At 41.8% G+C, this 21746-nt stretch overlaps 1 protein-coding gene across 4 annotated transcripts in view; it reads left to right on the forward strand.

Moving 5' to 3' along the window:
- Positions 1-21746, forward strand: part of PLCB1 (phospholipase C beta 1) — a 337353-nt gene that overhangs the window by 179018 nt on the left and 136589 nt on the right. For all 4 annotated transcript variants that reach the window (XM_063391476.1, XM_063391478.1, XM_063391479.1 and 1 more), the window contains exon 4: positions 20894-21034. In XM_063391476.1, the coding sequence (XP_063247546.1) occupies positions 20894-21034 (141 nt within the window). The remainder of the gene's footprint in view (positions 1-20893; positions 21035-21746) is intronic.

The following is a 21746-nucleotide window of genomic DNA, read 5'->3' on the forward strand; positions in this document are numbered from 1 at the left end:
GAGCCACTTGGCAGTGCCATGCCAGGAAAATTCCAGCTCCGATCCGAAAGCATGGGAAGCTTCAGGGAACTCAAAAGTGAATGAGAGACACCCAGAAGGTTTTTGGCTTTTTGTGCCTTTATCACCTCAGCTTTAGATGTGGAGTCTAAAGCCACAAAGAATGTTTTTTGGTAGTTCCAGATGTTCTCAGTGCTCCTGTGTGGGTCTGCACCAGGCTGGAACATCTCCACAATGAAGTGACAGCCAAACTGCTGGAGAAAGGTGAGTTGTAAAGTGATCCAAGACCAGGGATTAGTCAGGCATTGCATTGATCATCTCTGATTATTTTTCCTCTGTATTAATTGTCATTTTACTTACCTAAAACCTGGACACCCAGCCAGGCTTTTCTCTTGGTACAGCTCTAGCAGCAGCCACCTCCCTCTGGAAATGCCTGCTGTGTTCCACTCGCCAAGAGAGGATTTAGACCATGAGTTAGGACAAAATGCCAAACTTTTGATTTTGAGAGTGTGGGGCTGAGATGAAGCCCCACACTGGACTTTTGTGATGGGTTTCCATGCAATGTCCTGGTTATTATTCCATTGCTGTTTGGTTCTTAACAACTAAATATAGTCAGGTAACTCCATTACCCTGTGTTTTTGTAGACAGAGTAGACCTTTCGTTTCTCCAATCTCTCCACGAGGCCCAGGTCTTCACAGAAACAGGAAATGTCATCTTAAGTTTCATGTAAAGTTTCTTAAAGTCCATTCAAGCCTCTGCAGTTTCCAGGCAGGGCTGGATGGAAGAGGTGGCTCTCCACATGCTTGTTGTGGTGGTGAAACAGCACTGGGTGCAGTGAAAATAAACGTTTGTGCTACCTGGTATGAGCAAGTGTTTGTATTTAATCCAGGTGTCATTTTCTCCTGGAGCTGATTAACGTCGAGCTTTGGAGGGAACTCGCTGTAAAAGTGTGAGAGCAAAATGATGTTGGCCCAGTGGGGGATGTCTTTCACATCTGGCCTTCTACCTCTGTTAGTTTGTACTGAAACATCGTCGTTATCAAGGGGCTTTTTTACCTGCTGGGAAACGTCATAAGTTGGGGTCGCTCCCTGTGTGCTTGTGCTATTTACAATATAACTTGTTAGACCATGTTTAGAATTTAAATGAATTCATTTAGTGCAGGCAGCTCCTGTAATTGCAGGGGAGCAGCCCCGGTGCAGCTGCTTGTCATACCTGAGGATCAAGACACTGAGAAATTATCTCCCCACACCTCTCCTCTGGTAGCTTTAATTAGCTGGGATTTTACAGCCTGGGCTGAGCTCGCTGGGCTCACAATTAGTAAACCCAGCAGAATGAACAAACAGCTTGGAAATGCAGTGAAGCAATAAGTGCGAAGCCCTTCGTGTATGGGAACATTGTGCTGCTGCTAAATCCAGGGACAAAGCCTGGGCTATAAAAATCCTCAGGAGGCAATTTCCACAGCCAGCTAAAATGCCAGCGTGTTTGACTGCGTCCTACAGCACGTGCCATTTAATGAGCATGTGATTGCCAAAATCTGAATTAAGTTACAAAGTTGGAATGAAGCGGGTTTGTGAACTTGGAAAATGGAGAAATTAAATAATTCCAGTCAGAATCAGAAGTGGTGTCAGGATGGCCACATAGTTGACCACGTACAATTTAAAGTAATTTCTTAAAAATGGGTTATTAAGGGGATATTTGGGGAGCAGAAATGTTCTTCTGCATCCCATGAGGAAGTGAAATGATCATCCAGGGACAGAGCCAGTGTGTAGGGCACTGCAGGTTTATCTCTAGCAATCCTGAATGGATTGGACATGGATTAGACCTGAATACTTCACAGATGCCTCTGGCTGAGGATCTATCTGCCTGATGTATCCAGCCTGCTTTAATAGGAAAGGACTGAAATTATTAACAAGAAAGGAAAATAACTGCAGGCTAATAGTGAATCTGATTTTGTTTTCAACACTGAAGCCTCTTCTGGTCTAGATCAGTGTCAGGCTGTATCAGGAGCTACTGTGATTCAAGCAAGATGAGATTGTTTGATCACGGATGTCCTTGTCATTTAAAATGTGATTAATGCAGTCATGGATTAGGATGTGATTGTGCACTAAAAGTATTGCATGACTTTTAAAAATAAACAAAGCCGCTAAAGACATTCTGAATTAATACAGACTTCCAAAGTGGATATTGCAAATTTAAATTCGTTTTTGCTCGGATGGAAAACTTCCAGATATTTCATTGGGGGGAAAAAAAACCAACCCTGAATAATATTGTCTATTTTTTTCCCTTCTCTAGGAAGTTCCTACCAGCCATGAGCTGTGGGTTATCCCATGGGGATGGCACCCTCATCCAGGACAGGGCTGCCAGGACTCTGGGGTGTTTTGGGGTGAAGCCCTGGTGGGGGGCAGGTGACAGGGCTGCATTAATGGCAGCAGATTGTACAGAAACAACACTTCTGCAAGTCCAGATTCCATCAGGCTTTAGTTTTCCAAGATTCCAGACACTGAGGTTTCTTCTAGGATTTATTATTTGTTTGGTCTTTGTTGTTTTCTTGGGTTTGGGGTTTTTTTTAGGGGCAGCAAGGCAGCTTTTTGGAAGTTGAAAGCTTACAAGCTCACATCTGAGTTTTTAGGGGCATTTGTGGTTCCCGTGGATTGAAAAGATGATGATTTTGGTGGGGTTTTTTCAGGGTTTGTTGATGAGAGCCTGAATTTATGAGATGCTCTGCAGACTTTGAGTAGGAAACACTTGTGATTTCTGCATTGCTCTGTGAAATAGTGATGACGATCATCATCGCTAGCATTTTCAGAGGGGAAAAATCCCCCAGCCAACAAAAGAACAAAATAACACCATGTGATTTCCATAGGCTTTCAGGGCATAGCATATTTCTGTTCCCTCACAAAAGGCAGATTTTAGATATTTTGCTTTAGTCCTCATGTTTTTCCCCCATTTCTCCTTTGCCTCAGGAATGCGTTTAGCAATAGCAGGATACAGTTTTTAGTATTTAGAAATTAGCACTCATCCGCGAAGGCGTCCTGCCAAAGGAAAGGCTCCACACAAAACCTTTTCACCATTCAGGAGCTGAAATTTATTCTTGCAGTTTGATCTCAAGATATGTCAGCGTGTTAACAGGAGAACAATCCCGTGTCCGGGATAAATCTTCCTGAATTGCTCACTGGAGCATTTTTGCTGGCAAAAAAAAAGAGAGGGCAGCTTTTGGTTACCTGCAAAAGAATAGCCTGTGCTGTGCCAGATGCTGATGAGAAGTTAATCAGCTTTTTGTATGGACACATTCATTGCTAAAAATAAGAGATTAGAGTACAATGGAGACATAATTGCTGTGCTGGGGAAGAAAGCCTGAGAACTGCACCTTGGATAATTTGGTGCTAGGCCAGGTATTTTTAGGGACATATGGTTTACTGAATGAAAAGTTTTCTATTCTTGTGCCTGTGTTGTGGGCTGTCTCATGAGGAATTCCACTGCTTAATTTTAACGCTGTTTCACACACCACAGAGACCTTTGAGTTTCTTTTGAGAGGCTAAATTTCTGCTATTCTCAAATTCTCAAATTCTCAAATACATATTAAGTATTTGCTGTCACCTATATGGAAAAAGCAGCAGTTCTGCATGATGTCAAAAGCAACCACAAATAGAATTTTGGAATGGATCCCTAAATATCTTTATGCAAAATCTGAACAGAAAATCATTGCAGTAAAATTACTTAAAAAAATTAAAAAAGCAGCTGTGTTCTCCTGAAAGTATTTATTACCTGACTGTTTCATGTTCATATGTGGCTTTCCTGTTCAGTATTTTCAGTAAACAGGAGCACAACTGTGCAGGTATGTGCATCTTCCTGAGCTGCAAATTGTGTCTCCAGCTTCCTGTTCCGAGGTCGTTAAACCTTTGAGCACTTTGGTTCTCTTATCCATGAAATTAAGTTCATTTCCTATCATTTTTGCTGTGCAGCAGCTGAAGGTTGAGCCCAAGGTGATCATCCAGGCTCCTTCAATGGCAGCACCAGCAGTGGTCGTGCATCTCCTGGATTTTAAGTCGCTGTTTGCAGTGGAAGGGAGGTGACTCACGGCTGTTTTGGCTACTTGGGATTGACAGTGTTGTGAGCATGGAACTACAGGAGTGTTAAACAAAGGCTGAGCTGCAGTAGCTCGGATAAACAATAGCAAATGGCATTCTAACAACTTGGTACACTTTGATGGAGTACTTTAAAATTCATATTCTCCTTGTAGAACTTCAATAAATGGACTGATTTAATCTGATAGTCACTAGGAGCACTTAGCTGCTGAACCCTTCTTTATCCCACATAATGGCTGCGCACAAAACTTGTATTTTTGTGCGTTTCTGTTTTGCAGAGCTGAACAAACACTGCATTATTTTATCAAAAACAATTACAAGCCTGTTAACAGCAAATAAAACCCGAGCTGTTACACCCCAACAGTTAGGACAAAGGAAAACTGGAGCATATGTAGGCTGATTAAATGGTGTATATTTAATTTTCCTTTCAACCAGAGAAAATGAAGGATGTCAGCTGCTGAAATTCACAGAACTCAGAATATAGTGAGAGTCACATGGGCTGAAACAATGATCCAGGAAAATCAAGTACGTAGGGGCTCTTAAAAGAAATTTGAAGAAAAAAGAACTGAAATACAGCAGAGGAGGAATCTCTTGGGGGAAAGAAGAAAATAACAGAAGAAACATCACCCTGAAAGCTTTAAATTGCTAATGTTTACATCCATGGTTCCACAGATGATGGTGTTATCTAAGATCTACCATTTTCTCTTATAAAGTTAATTTCGGAATTGATATCTTTTTGCAAATGAGGAATTTTTGTGGTAAGAAGTAGTGATACAGAAAAAGTAATGGAAATAAAAGGTCCAGAGAGATTGAGAAAGACTTTCAGGTGAGCCACTGGCAGCAACTGTCAAAATTAATCTTGAAAAATGTCCTAATTGGAAAAACTGTCTCACATGCATGAGATGTCTTCCCCATCCCCTTTTCTGCTGCTTTCTTCCCAGATGGCAGGGGAGTTAACAGAAAGCATTTATTTTTCTCTTAGGAAATACTTCCTCTTTTGTGTCTGAAAATATGGAGAGGCTTCTTGCTATTTTAAAGTCGGAATATTTAGAAAAAGGTTTGGAAAGGGAAAAGCCAGTGACATTGTCCACATCATCTTATAAATATCAAAGCCACTTACTCATTTTTTTCTATTGCCTGAAGAATTATCAGTTTTTTCAGTATTTTGTGCCTCAGCAATAGAATACTTCAGAGATTTTAAGGGCTTTTTTTCAGCTCCTTTTGAATCAGAGCTCTTGCAAAAATCTATACCCTCTCTAAATGTCTTTCTTCATAAGCCCATGTTAAAATGTCACACCTTGGCAAAAGAAATATGTCAGAAACAGATACATTAAAGCAAGGAAAAAAACCTTGGGTTTTTAAAAATATGAAAGTCTGTCGTGTAAAGAGGAATTGTAAATGTAACTGAAGTCCTTGAAAAAGCCAAAACAAACCTAAAGTGAAGTTTCTGGGCACGTTCCTCTTGAATCTGCAGTGCCCTGATTCACCAGGGCTGCTCAGGTGCCTCAGGTCAGTGTCTGCCCCAGAGTTTTGCTCCCACCATGGATGGGAGTTGGACCAGAAATCTGGGGATAAACTGCAGCCCATCACCCTCGAATCTCGGCTCATTCCCCTCTTCTGAGAGCTCCCACTAAAGATCACCAGAGGCATCCAAGCAAACACGAGGAGGGAAGGGCATCATTGTGCTTCTTGGTGGCTTGATTTACTATTGCCTAATTAATTACTGGGCAGCCTTTGCCCCAGGGACATCCCATTAAAGCAGCCCACACCTATGTAACTCCTCCTCTGTGAACATCTGCTTTTCTTTCTTGTCCTAGGAAAGTGGGACTTCTCATGTTACAGTCAGTGGGATTATTCACAAAAGCAGGTGTTAACACTGTGTTCCCCTTGGCACAGCTTCTGGAAGAGGAGCTCATCCCAAATGCTCTTTTACTCCCCAAGTCCTGAGCACGGCCCTTCCTGTCTTAGATTCAACATCTCCTAAGTCTCCTAGCATAGTGCTTCCATTAATGGCGATAATTCAGTATTTGGAAGCTTTTGAAGCAGCCTTCATAGAAACCTACTCAGAAAAGTCTGTCCTGTTTTACTTCTCTTTTTTGGGAGGAGGGTGCAGGGAGTGTGGCTGTTTTTGTTTTTGTTTTTCCAAGGTGAAAGAGAATTTGCCTGACAGCTGATCTAATAAAATATGCTCTGGTCAGGTATTTGCTCTGTTGCTGCTGACACTTGGTCTTAGGGGAAACAGCACAACGAGCTGCTCTGAGCTGTAAAAAAAAATAGGAACTTGTTTTTCAGTATTTGTTTTTGTACATCATTGTCTGGGCAGGATCTTGCAGGAGGCCTCAAGAGAGGCAGCAGCAGACTCATGTTGTTGTGTCCATGGAAGTGTTTTTTTTTCCTTTCCTCGTTTTTTAAGGTGTGAGATTTCAGCTTTGTGCTCATCACAAAGCTGAGATCTGTTCAGCTTCTCTTCGTAGTTCATGCAGGACATCCTTCTGGAGCAGCTCGCTCATCACAAAGGTAGAGGCTGTAGTGAGCCCTCTGAAAAGCAGATAAATTTGTTGTGCTCTGTGCTTTCCTTATCCATCCAGTTAATTCCTTTCACTGGAGCACAAACTTGTGGTTACACTTCCAGATTTCTGAAGGAAGATGCGGAATCTTCCGTGTGTGGCACCAGGAGGGTCTGATCTGAGCCAAACCTCCTGAACCCAAGGGGGTGTGCAGGGAATGGAGGTGATTCAGGTGTTACCACATAACACCAAATAACTGGGAGAACACCATCTCTGTGGAATTCCGTGCCTTTGGGTTGTGTGAGTGCTCCCTCACAGACTTAGACCAACGGCTGAGAACTGAGCCATGGTTTTCTTTGGCTACTAAGAAGAATAATGTATGTGCATTTATTATCCCAAACCTCAGAAAGGCTGAGTGAGATCCAAAGAACAACACCTAAAGGAATGGAAACAGCGTTTCCAAGAGGCACTGGCAGGAGGATGGAGGAGGGTATTATTAGATATTAGATCTGTCAAGAAGAGTGGAGCTTTTCCTCGGAAGGGGTCAAACAAATCCAGACCTTGGATGGCACTTTCCAGCTTCATAGGTCACAGCAGCCTTGACAGAAGGTGTGGGTTCAGCAGATGTGCTTTTCACATGGAAGAAGCAAACAAAACTTCACATGGCAGGAGAAGAGATCAGGTACTGAGGCAAGGACTCACCCCATACATGGCAATTTGATTTTATTTAAGGCTGGCAGGGAAAAGCACTATCAGATTAGGTAAAACCCCTCTAAAGGTGTTAAAATATTAAACATATTAAGGTGTGTTTGATAAAGGCTCTAGCAAACTGATTTAAAAACAGTAAGTTTGTGTCAATTGCCCTAACTTTCAATCAACTTTCTCTTTTTGAAAGTTTTCTCCATTATAATTTAAATTTCTCCATTCCTTTGTATTAATACTGGAAATCCCAGCAGTGGTAAGTCAGGGGTCTTTTGGGTTTTATATAGTTTGATAGGAGTTTCTTTGTGAGTTGTTTGCTTGTTCATGGGGTTTTTTAAAATTTGGTGTACTTGTGGTCTTTAATTTTTCTCTAAATCCATTTGAATCATGAGTACAATCTGGTTGTGGACAAGCTCCTGCAGCCTCTCATCAGAGTTGCAGATAAAAGTCTCAGAGGTCAGATTTCTGGGTAGATGAGATCCACTGCAGCCTGAAAGTTCCTGTCTCCATAGCGAATTTCCCACCATTCAGGAGATTTACACCTATTCAGCAGCCTGGTTTAAAAAACTGATTAGAAACTCGATAAGCCAGAAATAAATTTCTGCTGGGACTCCTGCCCAGAAGGCTGCTCAAGTGCACTTCCATTCCCCGCGTGTTTTATTGGCACAGGTTGTTTTTCCAGGGCAAGGTGGAAGGCTGTACTTTGATTTCTGCCCAAACTGTGCATTTCCCAATGTTACATTTATCCCTCTTTCAAAACATCCTCTTGTGTCCTTCCTCCAGGAGCTTAGTTATGAGTTGGAGTGAAAACCAAAATCAAAGCAGGCATTTAAAAAATTTACTGAGAATTTACTCCCTGTTGCTGGTTGTGCTTGCACAGCCACAGAAAGGGGCAAATGCCACAGACACCACCATGTATAAAGAGTGAAACCAGATGGTGGTGCCAGTATAAATTATGTTACAGAAATATTAAAAAATATATATTTGTTATTGTGTATATGTAAAAAATTCACATTATTCTGAAAGGATTACAGATTGCTAAAGACGTGATTTTTTTTCAAATAAGCCCACTGAGCAAATGAAACAAATCCTAACCTATTTAAGAGTCTAAATGGTATGGAAAATATGGAAAAGAAGAAGAAAAGAAGATTTTGACCCTGTGTTGCCCACGCTGTGAAGCCTCAGGTAGGTGCCAGTGTGTACCACGTGGCCTTGTCTTGCTGCTATTTTGGGGAATCATTCATTGAGGCATTCAGGCTGACTCCAGGCACTATTGATCTCCCTATTTATAGCACCAATCCATTACACACAGGGTTTTTATCTGTAGGGGATTTGTTTGGGTTGTGGGTGAGTTCACCTGGTTTGCAGGGCTTGGGGGTGACTGTCAGTCCTGGCAGCTTTCCTGGAAAGGTCCTGTTTCACAGGCTTGGGGGATTTCTTCAAAGCACTGTTGGGATTCAGCTTTCTGTCATAAGAAAAGCTGAACTAAACAGGGAGTTACAGAAAGCCTTTGTGTCCACACCGTGCTCAGCCACACAGCTCTGCACAGAATTGAAACTGGCACCTTCACACTCTTCCAAGGGTGCTGAGACGTTCAGCAGACCTAAGGCACATCGCTTCTCACGGCAGAGGAGTGCAGGCAGCACCCCTGGTTTCAGTCATACATTGAAACCCAGAGGGAAAATTCTACAGCAACACCTCAGCGACAGGGCTGGTAGGAGAGGCTGCTCTGGACGGGGCTGGAATGAAGAAGTAAATTTATGGAGAGACGTAGCTGGCGTGACAGCACCCCTCCAGGTGCTTGGTGGGGGATGGCCAAACTGCAGCGTTCCCAGATTCCTTGCAGGATGAGGGAGCCTCTGAAGTGGCCAGTGGGAAGCAGTGCCACGCTGGCAGAATCATTATCCAGGTGCATCTTGATGCTCTTAAATTCCAGGAGGTGTAAATGCATGAAGAGCATGGTGCCATTTTCTGCTGCAAGGTCTCCTCCTGCTGTAAGGCAGGGGGGGGATGGCTCTGGTGGCTTTTCAAGGCAGCATCTCAGTGACACAATCGGGCAAGGAGGGGAAGGTCTTAACTCTGCTCATGTGAATGCAATGAGGCTTTGTGCCTTATCACTTCAGAGCTTATTCAGATGTGGAAGTATGAAGCACACATTTATTCTTCTTCATAAAAATCATTCAAAGGGGAAAAAAAAGACTTCTGCTGTGTTAACACTCTCAGTGATGCAAGAGCAGCTGATCAGAATATAAGAAAAATGAAATTCAGTAGATTTTTAGAGAAGCAAAAGAGAGAAAAACTGAGTTCACATAGGGAGGAGATGAAGATACTGAAATTCAGGATTTTTCACCTCTCTTATCACAAGAGATGGCCAGGTTTTGTTTGGCTCCTTATTTCCTGTTAAAGGATGGGGGGAGAAAAGAACTCGAGAACAGCAAGGTATTAATGCGTCTTTATTAAAAACCCAGTGTCAAGTGATGTTGTTTTGGGGAAGTGACATTGAGAATATTCTCATATTTGCAGAATTTCCCTTTCCAAATTGCGTCCATTATAAATATTTGTTTTCCCAAGGATGTATTGGAAGGGATCCAACTGGAGGAAGCGTACCCTCAGTGCCATAATCTCATGTGCACAAAATATGTTTAATTTCCTTTTCAAAAAACACTGGACTTTGTAACCTTTCAGAAATATTTTGGTCCAACCCTAGAGTTCATAGCTTTGCTCAGTCAAGTGCTCCGCTGGGGATCCTTGGGAAGTAAGCAAAGGGGGGAGCACAAAGTGTGGCCTGGAGTTTGTGCAGGACTTTTCCAGCCTCCTCCACTCCTTGCTGGTCTCCTTTCTCCTGCCAAACCTATTTACTCAACGTCCCCCAGCTAAAATTTTACTTTTATAATTGAAAATTAACTGCTTGGGTAGTTTATACACATCAAAATGTGGTTTATTTCCCATTGCCTTCAAGGCTGTTTTATCCTTCAAGTTGGAAAGCTTCTTATCTAGATGAAACAGCCTTAAATGGCTGGATTTAGTCCATTAAATTCTTGGATAACTGGGAGTCTGTCTGGCACTCAGCAAGTGAAATTAGGAAGAGAAGTGCTGATCTACCTTCTAAATGTAAGAAACTGAATTCTTTGCAAGCTGCCATGATTTGTACAAGGAGCTTTAAAAACAATTAATGGCAATTAAACTTCCTCTGCCAATTTTTACCCTTTCTCATCTCATGTAAGTCCAGGTGAACCTCTTTGAATTGAGGTGATGCCTTAAGTTTTAGCTTTCGTATTTTCCAGATTCTGTACTGCATTAGTGTATAACTCTGAACTTCATTTAAAGTGTTAGCAAGTTCTTGTCACAATAGATGGATGTGAAAAACACCCTTTGTCTCCTTGCACTTTCCAAAGTTTAATTATTTCTGCTGTGGCAAAGAGCCATCGTTGGACATCAGGGATGCAGAAGTGTTCACTGAGAAATGTCTCCTTTTTAAAGAGCTACAGCTGTGGTCCCTTTTGCTTTCCCTATGAACCATGAGGAAAACTGATGGAAATGGAGAAGTTTGAAGGACCAGGTTTGGTGCAGTTGTCTCAGTGCTCTGTATCTGCAGTTATATAGGCAGGAACGTGTATTTATGAGTGAATTGTGGTTCCAGAACACATGTGAATGAATCAGGTGCCCAAAGCTGCTCACTCTGATGTTTGCATCTGGATTTTTTGGGACCATTTCCAGCACTTTCTGCTTGCACTGATTTTCTCTCTTCCATGGCTTGGTATTCTCACGTTGTTTGGCTGCTCACAAGTATGTGACACTCAGGATTTTCATCAGCACTGCTCTCAGAGTCGATGCGTTGTCTTCTTCTAGCTTGATTTAAAACTGATCCAGAGACCCTTTTTATATTCCCTTCCCCAATTAGTTCTCAAAACCAATGCCTTAAAATAATGTCCGTGGCATCCCTTGAAGAATTCCTCTGTGCAGCTGCTTGCCAGAGAGCATCAGTGTTTGGCTGTCCTTTTCCTAGCAGTGACTGAACGTGTTTCCTGTACTCTCACAGGTGGTGAAATTAATCTCTCATTAAACCACCCAAACCCAGTTTCTGCATTTATTCACTGTTGTTTCTCTCTCCTCAGCCAGAAAAACATATTTGTGGTTCTTACTCATACTCCTTGTAGATTTTGCTTTTCTCTTTCTTTTCTTCAGTAGTCATGTTGTCTTCTAAACCAGGAACCTATTTCTATTCTGTTAGATACTTAATTTAAAAATTAAAATGTACTTAGAGAAAATCCTCCTCTCTGAAGTAAATCGAAGCCAAGTTTTATAGAGGAATCTTAATTTGTTTTTTTTATTCCACACTACTTTTTCTCTATTAACCTTGCCCTCCAAGGCAGTGGCATCTGCCATATGATTTTGCCATGTAATTTTTAGATGATTTTGTGGATTTTCAGAGTCAAGTCCCTTGACTTTGTGGTACCCTGGCTCCGATTCCCATCGAGCTGTGTTGTCACCAGGAACCAGGACAACCCCATCAAGCTCTGCAGGGAGTAAGTTCATCTGTGCTGCCTAATTTGGCACCAATTCATAGGTGTCAAGTGTCCACATGTATTTCTGTTTCTGACTTGTGTCAGCTAAGGTGCAGTGCAGGTTTTGTGACATGTGACAGTGCAGGGACACTCGTCATTAGCCATCAATCATTAATTAGATGTGCCATTAGGAGCCTGCTCTGAGCTCACGGGCTGATTTGCAGGAGCTGAGGGTTTGCTGCAGCCCAAGAAGAAAACAATTTCCACTCTCGTTGCATCGTCATTGAAATGGTTTATTTTTCTTTCCTACGCTGCAAATGAGTTTCCTCGAATTAAATACTTAAAGGTAATGGGAACAGTGAGTGTTTACAATAATTAAAATCAGGTAAATTGAAACCTTTAGCATTAAGCATTCCACATGACTTTGTAATTTGAAAACATGACACCAAAATGTGTCTCTCAGACAGGTAAGAGAGAACAAAATATTGCTGGCATGGCATACAGGTGTTTTGTTGTTGTTGTTGTTTTGGGTTTTTTTTTTCCTCTGCTGATGAGTGTGTCTGAAATGTTGCAATAATAAGCAGCTCATTAGTCAGATGTTTTCAATTCTGGCCTTCTGTGTTTGATCTGTTCTGTGTTTCTGTGGGGTGGGTAGCTGGTGCATCCAGCATTTCAGACCCTCTGGATGTTCACATTTCCACCAGCTGACAACCCAAATAATGCATTAAAATGCAAGTGATTGTCCTGCAGCCCTCACGGAGCACTCCAGAGCAGCGTGGTGGGATTCCCACAATACCTCTCATTCAGCTCGTTTTAAGCATCTCAAATTTTTACAAATTCCAGATAAATGAAGAGCTGATTGTACTTCAACCTCTGAAGTAACCCTGTTAAAATAACTCCACGTAGCAATTCCGAATTGGAAGAACAGTGCATGTGAGATTTATAGATAAGTGAAAATTAGGCTGCTGTTCCAGCTATTCCTGCCCTTAGGTGCTGTGCAAGTTGCTGTAGAAATCATTTCATTTAAAGACTTTTTATAGGTTTTTCAATAGTCTCATACAGACCAAAGAAAATGAGTTCATAAAAGTGACGTGAAAATGAGATGAGTTTCTTTTTGCCGCTGTCTGTTCATCTCTTCCTTTAAAATTAAATTGGAGAAAAACTCACAGAATTTTGAGGAAGGAAAAGCAGGGAAGGGAAGTGTGTGTGTTTAAAGGTCATCTCTAAAATAATGAGCCATCTGCAGCTGATAAAAATTGGTAAAAAATGTTCGTGAGTTAGAGAACACCTAGAGGAAGGTTGTGAATGGTTGTAGCTGCTCGGTATTTCACCTTTTTAGAATTGCCATATAACTTAAGATTTACACTGTGAGATGTAAAGGCTTTTTGTGTTAATCACAACCACATCCTGAAGCACTGAAAAACACCACATTTGGTCTGCTTTTACTTAGATGGTTTATACTGTCACTTGTTTTTGTTAGAACACACAGTCTTGCAAACCATTTAAAACTCAAATACCATGAACCTAGAAAACAACATCTTGAGAAATGTGAATGTTAGGATGGAAAGCTAAAAAAAAATCCAGGCTGAATATTTGCTTAATGTTCTGCCATGAGAGCATGAGAGACCCAGGGAAACTGGATTTGGATCACTTGAACTGTGTGAAAGGTCAGAAAAGAGGAATGAGGTGGCCCTGGTTTTGTCCCTGGGCTTTTCCTCAGCACATACAACAAATTCTCTTTGTATTTCAGATAGAATCCTGATTTCACTGTGTATGGCATAGATATCATTTGGGTATCGCTCTCCCTTCCCCCAGAAATCAATCTGATTTTGGACTCTAAGTAGTACCTTCACCAAAACTAGCACTAAATGACCATCAGGGAATTTGTAGTGTTGTCCCCAGTGAACTTTTACAGCACATCTGGTACAGAAATCGTGGTGTCATTGAAAACCGGAGGGTAACAGAGACCTGTCAGCCTGGCTGTGCAGCACGTGGGCTGCTCCCTCCAGCTTGGCATGGCCTATGAGCTTCCAGAGAATGCATCCTGTCCTCCTGGGGTGGTGGCTGACACAAGATTGGATGATTTTGGGGGGGATGTCCTTAAGTGTTATAAAGACGCTGGTTTATCACGTTTTGTGTTTTTAAATAACCCGTGTCTTGCAACGTGGGTATTGTACAAAGTCAGCATGAATTCATTCTGCATTTTCGGAGCTCACAGTTAGAGTTGTATTTGCAAATGCCTGTTGACACAGTCCTGTCTTTTCCTAAGTTCATTTGTACAGGCAAAGATTGGCTTCCCTCTTACTCCTTTGCAAAAGAAAAATCTGTATTAAGCTGGCACATGCTCTCTCTTCCTCAAAAGTTGTACATCACAGAAAAAGAAGTATCTTCACTCTTCATAGCCTGGTCCTGGTAAACCTGATGTATTGATGTTCTTACTTCAAGCATGGAATTGGATTAGGCTATTTTAGGAAAACAACCTTTGTTTGGACTAGGTGTTTCATAGAGAGGGTTGATCAGCATTGACTGTTCGAGGTGTGATTTATGGCATCCTGTCCTCCCTGATAATATCAGTGGGAAGAGCAGCCCTCGGATTTTAGTTGCATCTGAGGTATTTGGGATTGCTGCACGTACCAGATCTGTAGGAGTCAGTGGATGCCTTGGATCTCCTTCCCTAGGGACTGACTAAAGCATTTCTGACTCCTTTTACCTCACGCTGTGTGGTATGGCAGAAGTGTTCCACTGTATTAACTGAGCAGATGGTCTAGTTGAGACCAGTTTAGATGACAGATTATTTTTCCAAGAAACTTCCTCTTGTTTTGTGCACACTGACTTGGTTTGCACAGGAATGATGTCTGGATGGCTTGGGTGTTTAAACAAGATCCTGGCTCTGTTTCTGTGCATAGGTAGCTATGGTGATATCATGCCAAATTTGGATTCCATTCTGAAACCTTAGAAAGGAGGAGAAATTTATTTGCAAATATTTTGGATATATCTTGATCTGATACTCTTTCGTGAAATGTGTGAAGACATTATTTGTGTTAAAACCATACTGCAGTGTTTGTTAGGCCAAATAGATTTCTGGTTTAATGACAACGATTTTGGTAAGGATAACTTGATATAAATAAATCAATTTAGCTATAAAACTTCCTGTGTATTCTATGTAATGAAGGAGAGTTTGGAGAGCACTGTTTTGAATATCTTTGATGTAGTAATTGGAGTATATTCATTTCACATGACTGTCATTAAGACAGACAGACAAAATCCTGTCACTGAGTTTGGCAGGTGTGATTCCCATGTGTGGACATTCTCCCTGATCAGTGAGAGGGATTGCTGAAAGAGAAACTTGAGAGTTTTGACTTTGGTCTCAGCAAAGAAGGAAGAGAAGAAAGATTTCTTTGAAGAATGAGTCTGTCCATGCACTTGATGGGAAGTTCTTGGTGATGTGTGACACAAAGGGTGTTTGAGCCAGCTGTGAAATCTGCGTGGGGATTGTTGGCAGTGAATTTCAGCCAGGTAAAAAGGACACTTTGTTTCTGAGGGTCAGGCTGGTGCAGACACCAAGATGAGAAGCAACTCTTAGGTATCAACATGGACCTGAGAATTCTGGCAGACCTGAGCTGTGTGCTTCAGGTGCCACAAGTGGTACAAAATAATTTTGAGAGCCTTAGGAAGCATTTCCTATCTTTAGCTGGTGTTCTGTGCTGGGCAGCTTGCACTGAGGAGTTTGGTTGGGTCACTGTAGCAGAGCTGGGGCTGGGGAGCTCAGCTGAAGTCCTTAGCTAGCCACAGGGGTAAGTGGTCTGATTTTAGGAATTTATTATTTGTTTTAGGATTTTATTATTTTCTATTTTGCTGCCCCTAAACCAGCAACTTGCCTGGTGCTTAAAGTGTTAAGAGCTGGTGTTTTGAAATCTGTGTCAAATAGATGAGATCTCCATGCTCCCTATATATATATATATGCCTGTATATACATTTTTGTTGATAAACCCTCTGTGATAAGGAATTCTTAAAGACAAGACATTCTTCTATTTGTAGGAAATCTGTGGGAGTTCTGCCTTCAATGGAGTCACGTTATAAAGTCCTAATTTAGCAAGGTTCTTTGTTTAATTTAAGCCTCAAACTCGAGTGTTTCCTGGAAAACTCTTTGCATATGTAGCTAGCTGATCATGCTTCTTTCCTCTCCTGTATTCCCTCTTCTGGGATACATAAAGAGCTAGAAACATATAAATGCACTTTTGAGTGCTTGGAAATCTCACTTTGATGAGCAGAAAACTAAGACAAAAGTCTGTGCCAGTTTTGTTTCAAATCTCTCCTGAAGTTATCAGGACATAAATACAATGATTTGGGATCATGATAGTTACAGGTAGCAATATAGACCATGATGGTTACAGTGTAGGGAATTTTGAAGTACTCTATGGCTCTATAAAATAGTTTTGAGAGTTTTTGCCCTGTAAATTAATGTCTTCACCCAAATTCCCAGTATATCATTGGATATATTTGATTTAACACCTGTTCCAGCAAGCCAAGAAGTTCCGATTCTCTTGATAATGGCCCGGTTTGGCCGTGACATTATCTGCAACTATCAAAGCCCAGGAAAATCTTTAGCATTGGACAGGCTCCATTCCTTTTTAAAGGCGTCAGTGCTGCTCTCTGAGATGGTGCTGCAGCTTTGGGAAGCACCAGTTAGCCAAGGGGGCTGACCTGCTGCTCCCTGGTGTGTTGAAATCAGCGTCTGAGTGCCACAGAACCTCCTGGCAGCCTTTTGTAGCTGTGCATGGAAAAAGCAGAGCGTTTCCACAGACAGACAATGTGGTGCAGGTTTTCAGAAGACATAAAAAAGTTTAAAGAGCTGGTGATACTAATAAAAGATGTTATGGCATTTGCTGTGCTGTGCAGAGCACATACTAATTGGGATTTCAGGGTTAAGACCTACATTTTAATAACACCCCTCACAGTGAAAAGCAGGGATTGTAATGTGGCTGAGGTGCCTCTCTAAGTTTATGTTATTCTTATGATTTCCAGAGAAAAGGTAATACAGCAGGAGAAAGATTGGGAAGTCTGATTGAAATCTATTTTTATCCATCTGTCTACAGGACCCTGGTTTCTAACAAAAAGTAATTATTTTGCATTTGTTCATGAAAATGGTAGGAGTTCCATAAGCTTTTATTCCATTTTTTAATGTTTACTGCTATTTTTTCTCCATTCTCTCTTTATTTCCCATTGATTTAAGGTGTATTTTCTTTGATAAGTTTCCCAAGACAGCACACCCAAATAGCAAAGATTTTTTTCCAATGAGCAGATAATCCTCTGATCAACCTTAGCCTCCACTTGACATGACTTATTTGATTTTTGATAGATTCTAAAGCTCTCTGTGGTGCCAACACCATCCTCATCACCTCCTCCATCTTTGCCTGCTTACAAATTCTGTCTCCCTCTGGGAATTCAAGCACGGTCCCATGCAAACACTGATTTTCCTGACTCGTTTCCGGGGCAGTCTTCAGGCACCACCCATCCTTGAGCTGAAGCTCCTACCAGACTCCAGTGGAAGGGGAGAACCAAGCTGGCCCCTGTGGCTTTTGACTGCAAGAGGCAAAAAGGAACATCAAAGACTTCAAATATTGAGCTCCAAAGGGAACTTTGATGAGTTGTGTGGGTATTGCCAGTGGCTGCTGTTTATTGGCCATCCCATGGCTGTGCTACCAAACTTCAGCAGCTCAGGTGTTCCAATAACAATAATAATCAATATTAAAGAGGTACAATTCTTCTGAATGTCCGTCAAAGAGCTCAATATGTTGCTAATTACCAATCTAGCAAAGAGCTTATCCTAAAAACCACTCTGTCCACTTGTGAGCCAATGTATGAACCACAGCCTCAACCAGCAGCAGGTATTTCAGTGTCATTCCCTAAAATGGAATTATCAAAATCAAAACAATCAAATTTGCATAAAAGCAGCTAAATTTGATGTTGCCGCTTGGTTTGGTTTTTTCCCCTTCATGTGCTTTGCTGCCATCTCCACAGGAAAACCTGCTGACATTTCCAAAAGGGCTTTGATTCATAGAGCACTGATAGTCTTCAAGATGTTGCTCAAGGATATTTTGCTCATCTCCTTAGCACTGTTTGCAGTGAACGGCAGTAACAAGGGAGCAGAGCTGTTCATGAGGAATGTGGGAGCTGGTGAAGGGCTTTGGTGTCTGAGGACTTCAGATCCAAACACTAATTACGACCTAGATCATCAGCTAAGGGCAAGGTTGTCACTGACAAGTGCATCTGTCACCCCCAAAGGGCAACTTCACCCATGGCAGGGATCAACAAGGGTATGAATCGTGTTAGCATCAGGAATAGTCTCTTGCACTAAACTTAAAAATATATTAAAAAAAAGTAAAACCCACCTATTAAAATATGTATTTTAAGTCTATGGATTACATAGGTTGCACTCAGCCCAGGACACGTGGTATATTCCTTTTGTTAACAGCTGCTGGATGGGGGCTGGATAATGCACTGCTGCAATGGAGTGTGTGCATCAAACTTTGCTAGACAAGCCTTCAAGAGAACAGAGAAATCCAGCATCTTAGCCATTCAAACACAGCAGCCCAAAGAAGATGGTCTGTCTGATTGCCTGTGAAACCTGCTGAAAAAATCTTTGATTTGGAAAACCAAACTCAAACTCTCATTGCTTGATTTGCCGCTCGCTTCCCACTTCTAAAAACAGAGCCAGGGCCAGATAATTTTTCATTTGTTGAATTTGCTTGGAAAAACCATCTCATTCCAAATAAGTTCCTTTTTTTTTTATTCGGTGGTGCGTGGCTAATGCGTATCTTAGTCTAGCTGGAGTGTGATTCATCACTGAGACATCCCTTGGCCGAGTGTAAATACGAAAGGAAAAGGTTATCTGCTCTCTTCTTTTGTTGCTACGATTGCAGTTCATCATCCGGAGCGAAACAGGAGGTTCAGGCAGGGAGAGGGAGAGGGGAATGACAATGATGTGGAAGGGGGTGAAAGCAGATAGACAGTCCTGTTCTGTCTGAGCCCACGAAGAATGATGCTATTCCCAGACAGGCCCTTGAGCAGAGGCATCCATCTGTCTGATTTGGAGGTTGAAACGGGAGAGGGTAGAAAGGAGATGGATTCTCATCTCCCAGAGACATAAAACAAAGCTTTGAAACATCCAGCCTGTAAATAAAAGAGAAAGAAACCCATCTAGTAATACACCATGACTGACTTAGCAACTGCAGGGCATCTCTCTAGCTCTTCTCCCAGATCTAAATGATACCATTTCTTTGTCTTTCTCTTTCTCCTTTGAATCCTCATCTCTGAAACACAACTACTATTTTTGTACCCCTCTCCTGTTTTTCTCTCCAGTGAAAGGCTGTGATTAGCTTGTTTACCCACGAAACCATCTTTGTCTCGGAGCACAATGATATTCACAATTTACAGAGCCCTTAAATAGGATTATTCTGTCTGTTCTCCTGTAACACTTGGCATCATACCCAGTATTTAAAGAGACTCAGCATTTATGATAGACAGCCTTGTACTTTCTTTTCAGTTTCTACCTCATGCTCCAAAAATGTTTTCCTAAATCTGGTGAAGTGTTTGGTGAACACACACGCGGCTCCATTGCCTCCAAGATATGATATCAATCAGGAGATACCCTTTAGATTGATGTCTTGTTGGTGCAGGATTTCCTGCAAGATCCATGAAAAATGACCCTTTTTATCATCTTAACATTGTTATATTGAATTTAATTGGTATCAGTTGGTGACAGATTAAATACTTTCTCAAGGAGTTATTAAATATTAAGAATACCAAAAACTGAGCATATGCAGACAGTGTGGGGAGAAGGTTCATGGGAGACTGAAATTTAAAGTGCAGTACATTTATTGTGTCGGTTTTAAAAAACCTCATCTCTACACAGCATCTGTCATCCCACAGGGATTCTATTTGCTGGCCATTTTTTAGTTTTTGAAGGAGAATGAGCAGTCTTGCCTTCTAGGAAACCTGAGCTTTCCCATTACAGGGACCCTTTGCAAAGCACTGAATCCAGTTATGCAGGGCAGCTTTTCATCTGTCCTCATAAACTTCACCGTGAGGCCAAGGACCTGTTGTCTTAGTTTCAAACACTGAGTGCATTTCTTGGAAATGGTGCAGCCTAAAGGAAACACGGAGAGTCACCAAATAACCTGAGGCTTTTACTCACACTCCGGGGTTGCCACTGAAGCTGAGGTTCAGGCTATTAATAGCTGATACCAATCACTGAGTGTGCCTTTACTGCACAGAGGTGTTGGGTAGTCACGCCTCTGTGGGGGCTGGAACAAGGTGCCCATGGAGGGGGTTGAGTCACCATCCCTGGGGGGCTTTAAGTGATGTGTGGCTGTGGCATTTGGGGACATCATGGGTTAGTGGTGGCTTTGGCAGAGCGGGGGGAACAGCTGGACTAGATGCTCTTAAAGGTCTTCTCCAACCTAAATGAGTCTGTGATTCGGTACTGGATACAAACTGGGGGGGGAAAAAGGTAAAAGCTAAATCTAAATGGAATATAACAATTTAAATAACACATGACCTGTTGAACATGAAGAAGAAAGAGGAGGGCAGTGCTAAAATTCTGTTATTCATTTCACAGAGTTGAAGAAAGTTAATTCCAGAAGTCTCCTTAATTCCTTAGGAAAAACTAAGTTCTCATTTTCAGTTTTATCTAAGATCCAGTAAAATCACAGGGAGTCTCTCTGCTGAGGACAGTAGCCTTTGGACAGATTGTGTTGTTCTGACAAGCAACACAGTTTGTGTTTGCTTAACTTCTGTGGCAAAATATCTGAAAACAGGAGTGTGCAGCCATCAGCTGGGCAGCTCTGAGTCTGCACTGCACCAAGATAGAGCTCAAAGGCTTTGAAGGGTTTACAGCAGTGACTTCCTTTCTATTCTGGGTTAATAACTCTAAGTATTTTAATGAGTCATTACCCAGATCCTAGTGCCAACATGATTAAAATGTTCAGAATAACACAACTTTTCAAAATGGAAGTATTTGGAATTTTTGCTCCTCTTTCGGCGCCATGCATTTACAAAATGTTTTTAATGGTTTCATTTTTATTTTCCCCTGCAGGATCCGAAGCTGCGCGAGCTGCTGGATGCAGGGAACGCGGGAGGCCGGCTGGAAAATCGGATGATAACTGTGGTGTACGGCCCAGACCTGGTCAATATATCCTACTTGAACCTGGTGGCATTCCAAGATGATATAGCAAAGGTAACACACCTGAGGGATGAAGCTCTGTCCTGTCAAATTCAGGTTTTGGAGGTGGTGTTTTGAGATGTGGATAAACGAGCTAAAAGTGGGAATTGCAATGAAATGAAGCACAGTTCTATTCTGGAGCTGTGCCACTCAGTCCCCAGGAATAAATGTACAATCTATTTTGTTTTGGTTTGTTTTTTCCAAGGAGGTCATTCACCAAGATTTATGCCCCTGGTAAGTGTGCTCAAGTTCAGAATGTTGCTCATAAGGCCCAAATAATCACAGTGAAAATAGTGCTACACACAAATTTCAACTCAGGAATGAGATGTCACACTGTGGCTCCCCAAACACACATCACTATTTCAGTAGTAGTATCACATTTTGCCCGCTGAGAGCCCTTGATAAGGCTTATGGTCAACATCATTGCCTTAGAAAATTATTTTTTCCATGCAGGTCCATCAGTTTCCTCTGTCCAATCCACAAAATAAAACCACACTGATATTAGTACCTTTGGGTTTGGGTTTTTTTCCTCCTTCTTCCAATTTCTCTGCAATTCAGTTCTGTTTAATGAGCTGGGAACTTTTGCTTTATCTATTTCAAACAGACATTCCAAAGCTTCTCCTCTTTCCACTTCCACTCATAGGGGTACGCTCCGATCCCAGCCTCCAGACATCCGTGCACAGAACACTTTCCACAGAGCATTTTTACATCCTGGAGTTCACTAGGT

Source organism: Prinia subflava, chromosome 2, assembly GCF_021018805.1.
Source record: "Prinia subflava isolate CZ2003 ecotype Zambia chromosome 2, Cam_Psub_1.2, whole genome shotgun sequence".
Classification (NCBI taxonomy): domain Eukaryota; kingdom Metazoa; phylum Chordata; class Aves; order Passeriformes; family Cisticolidae; genus Prinia; species Prinia subflava.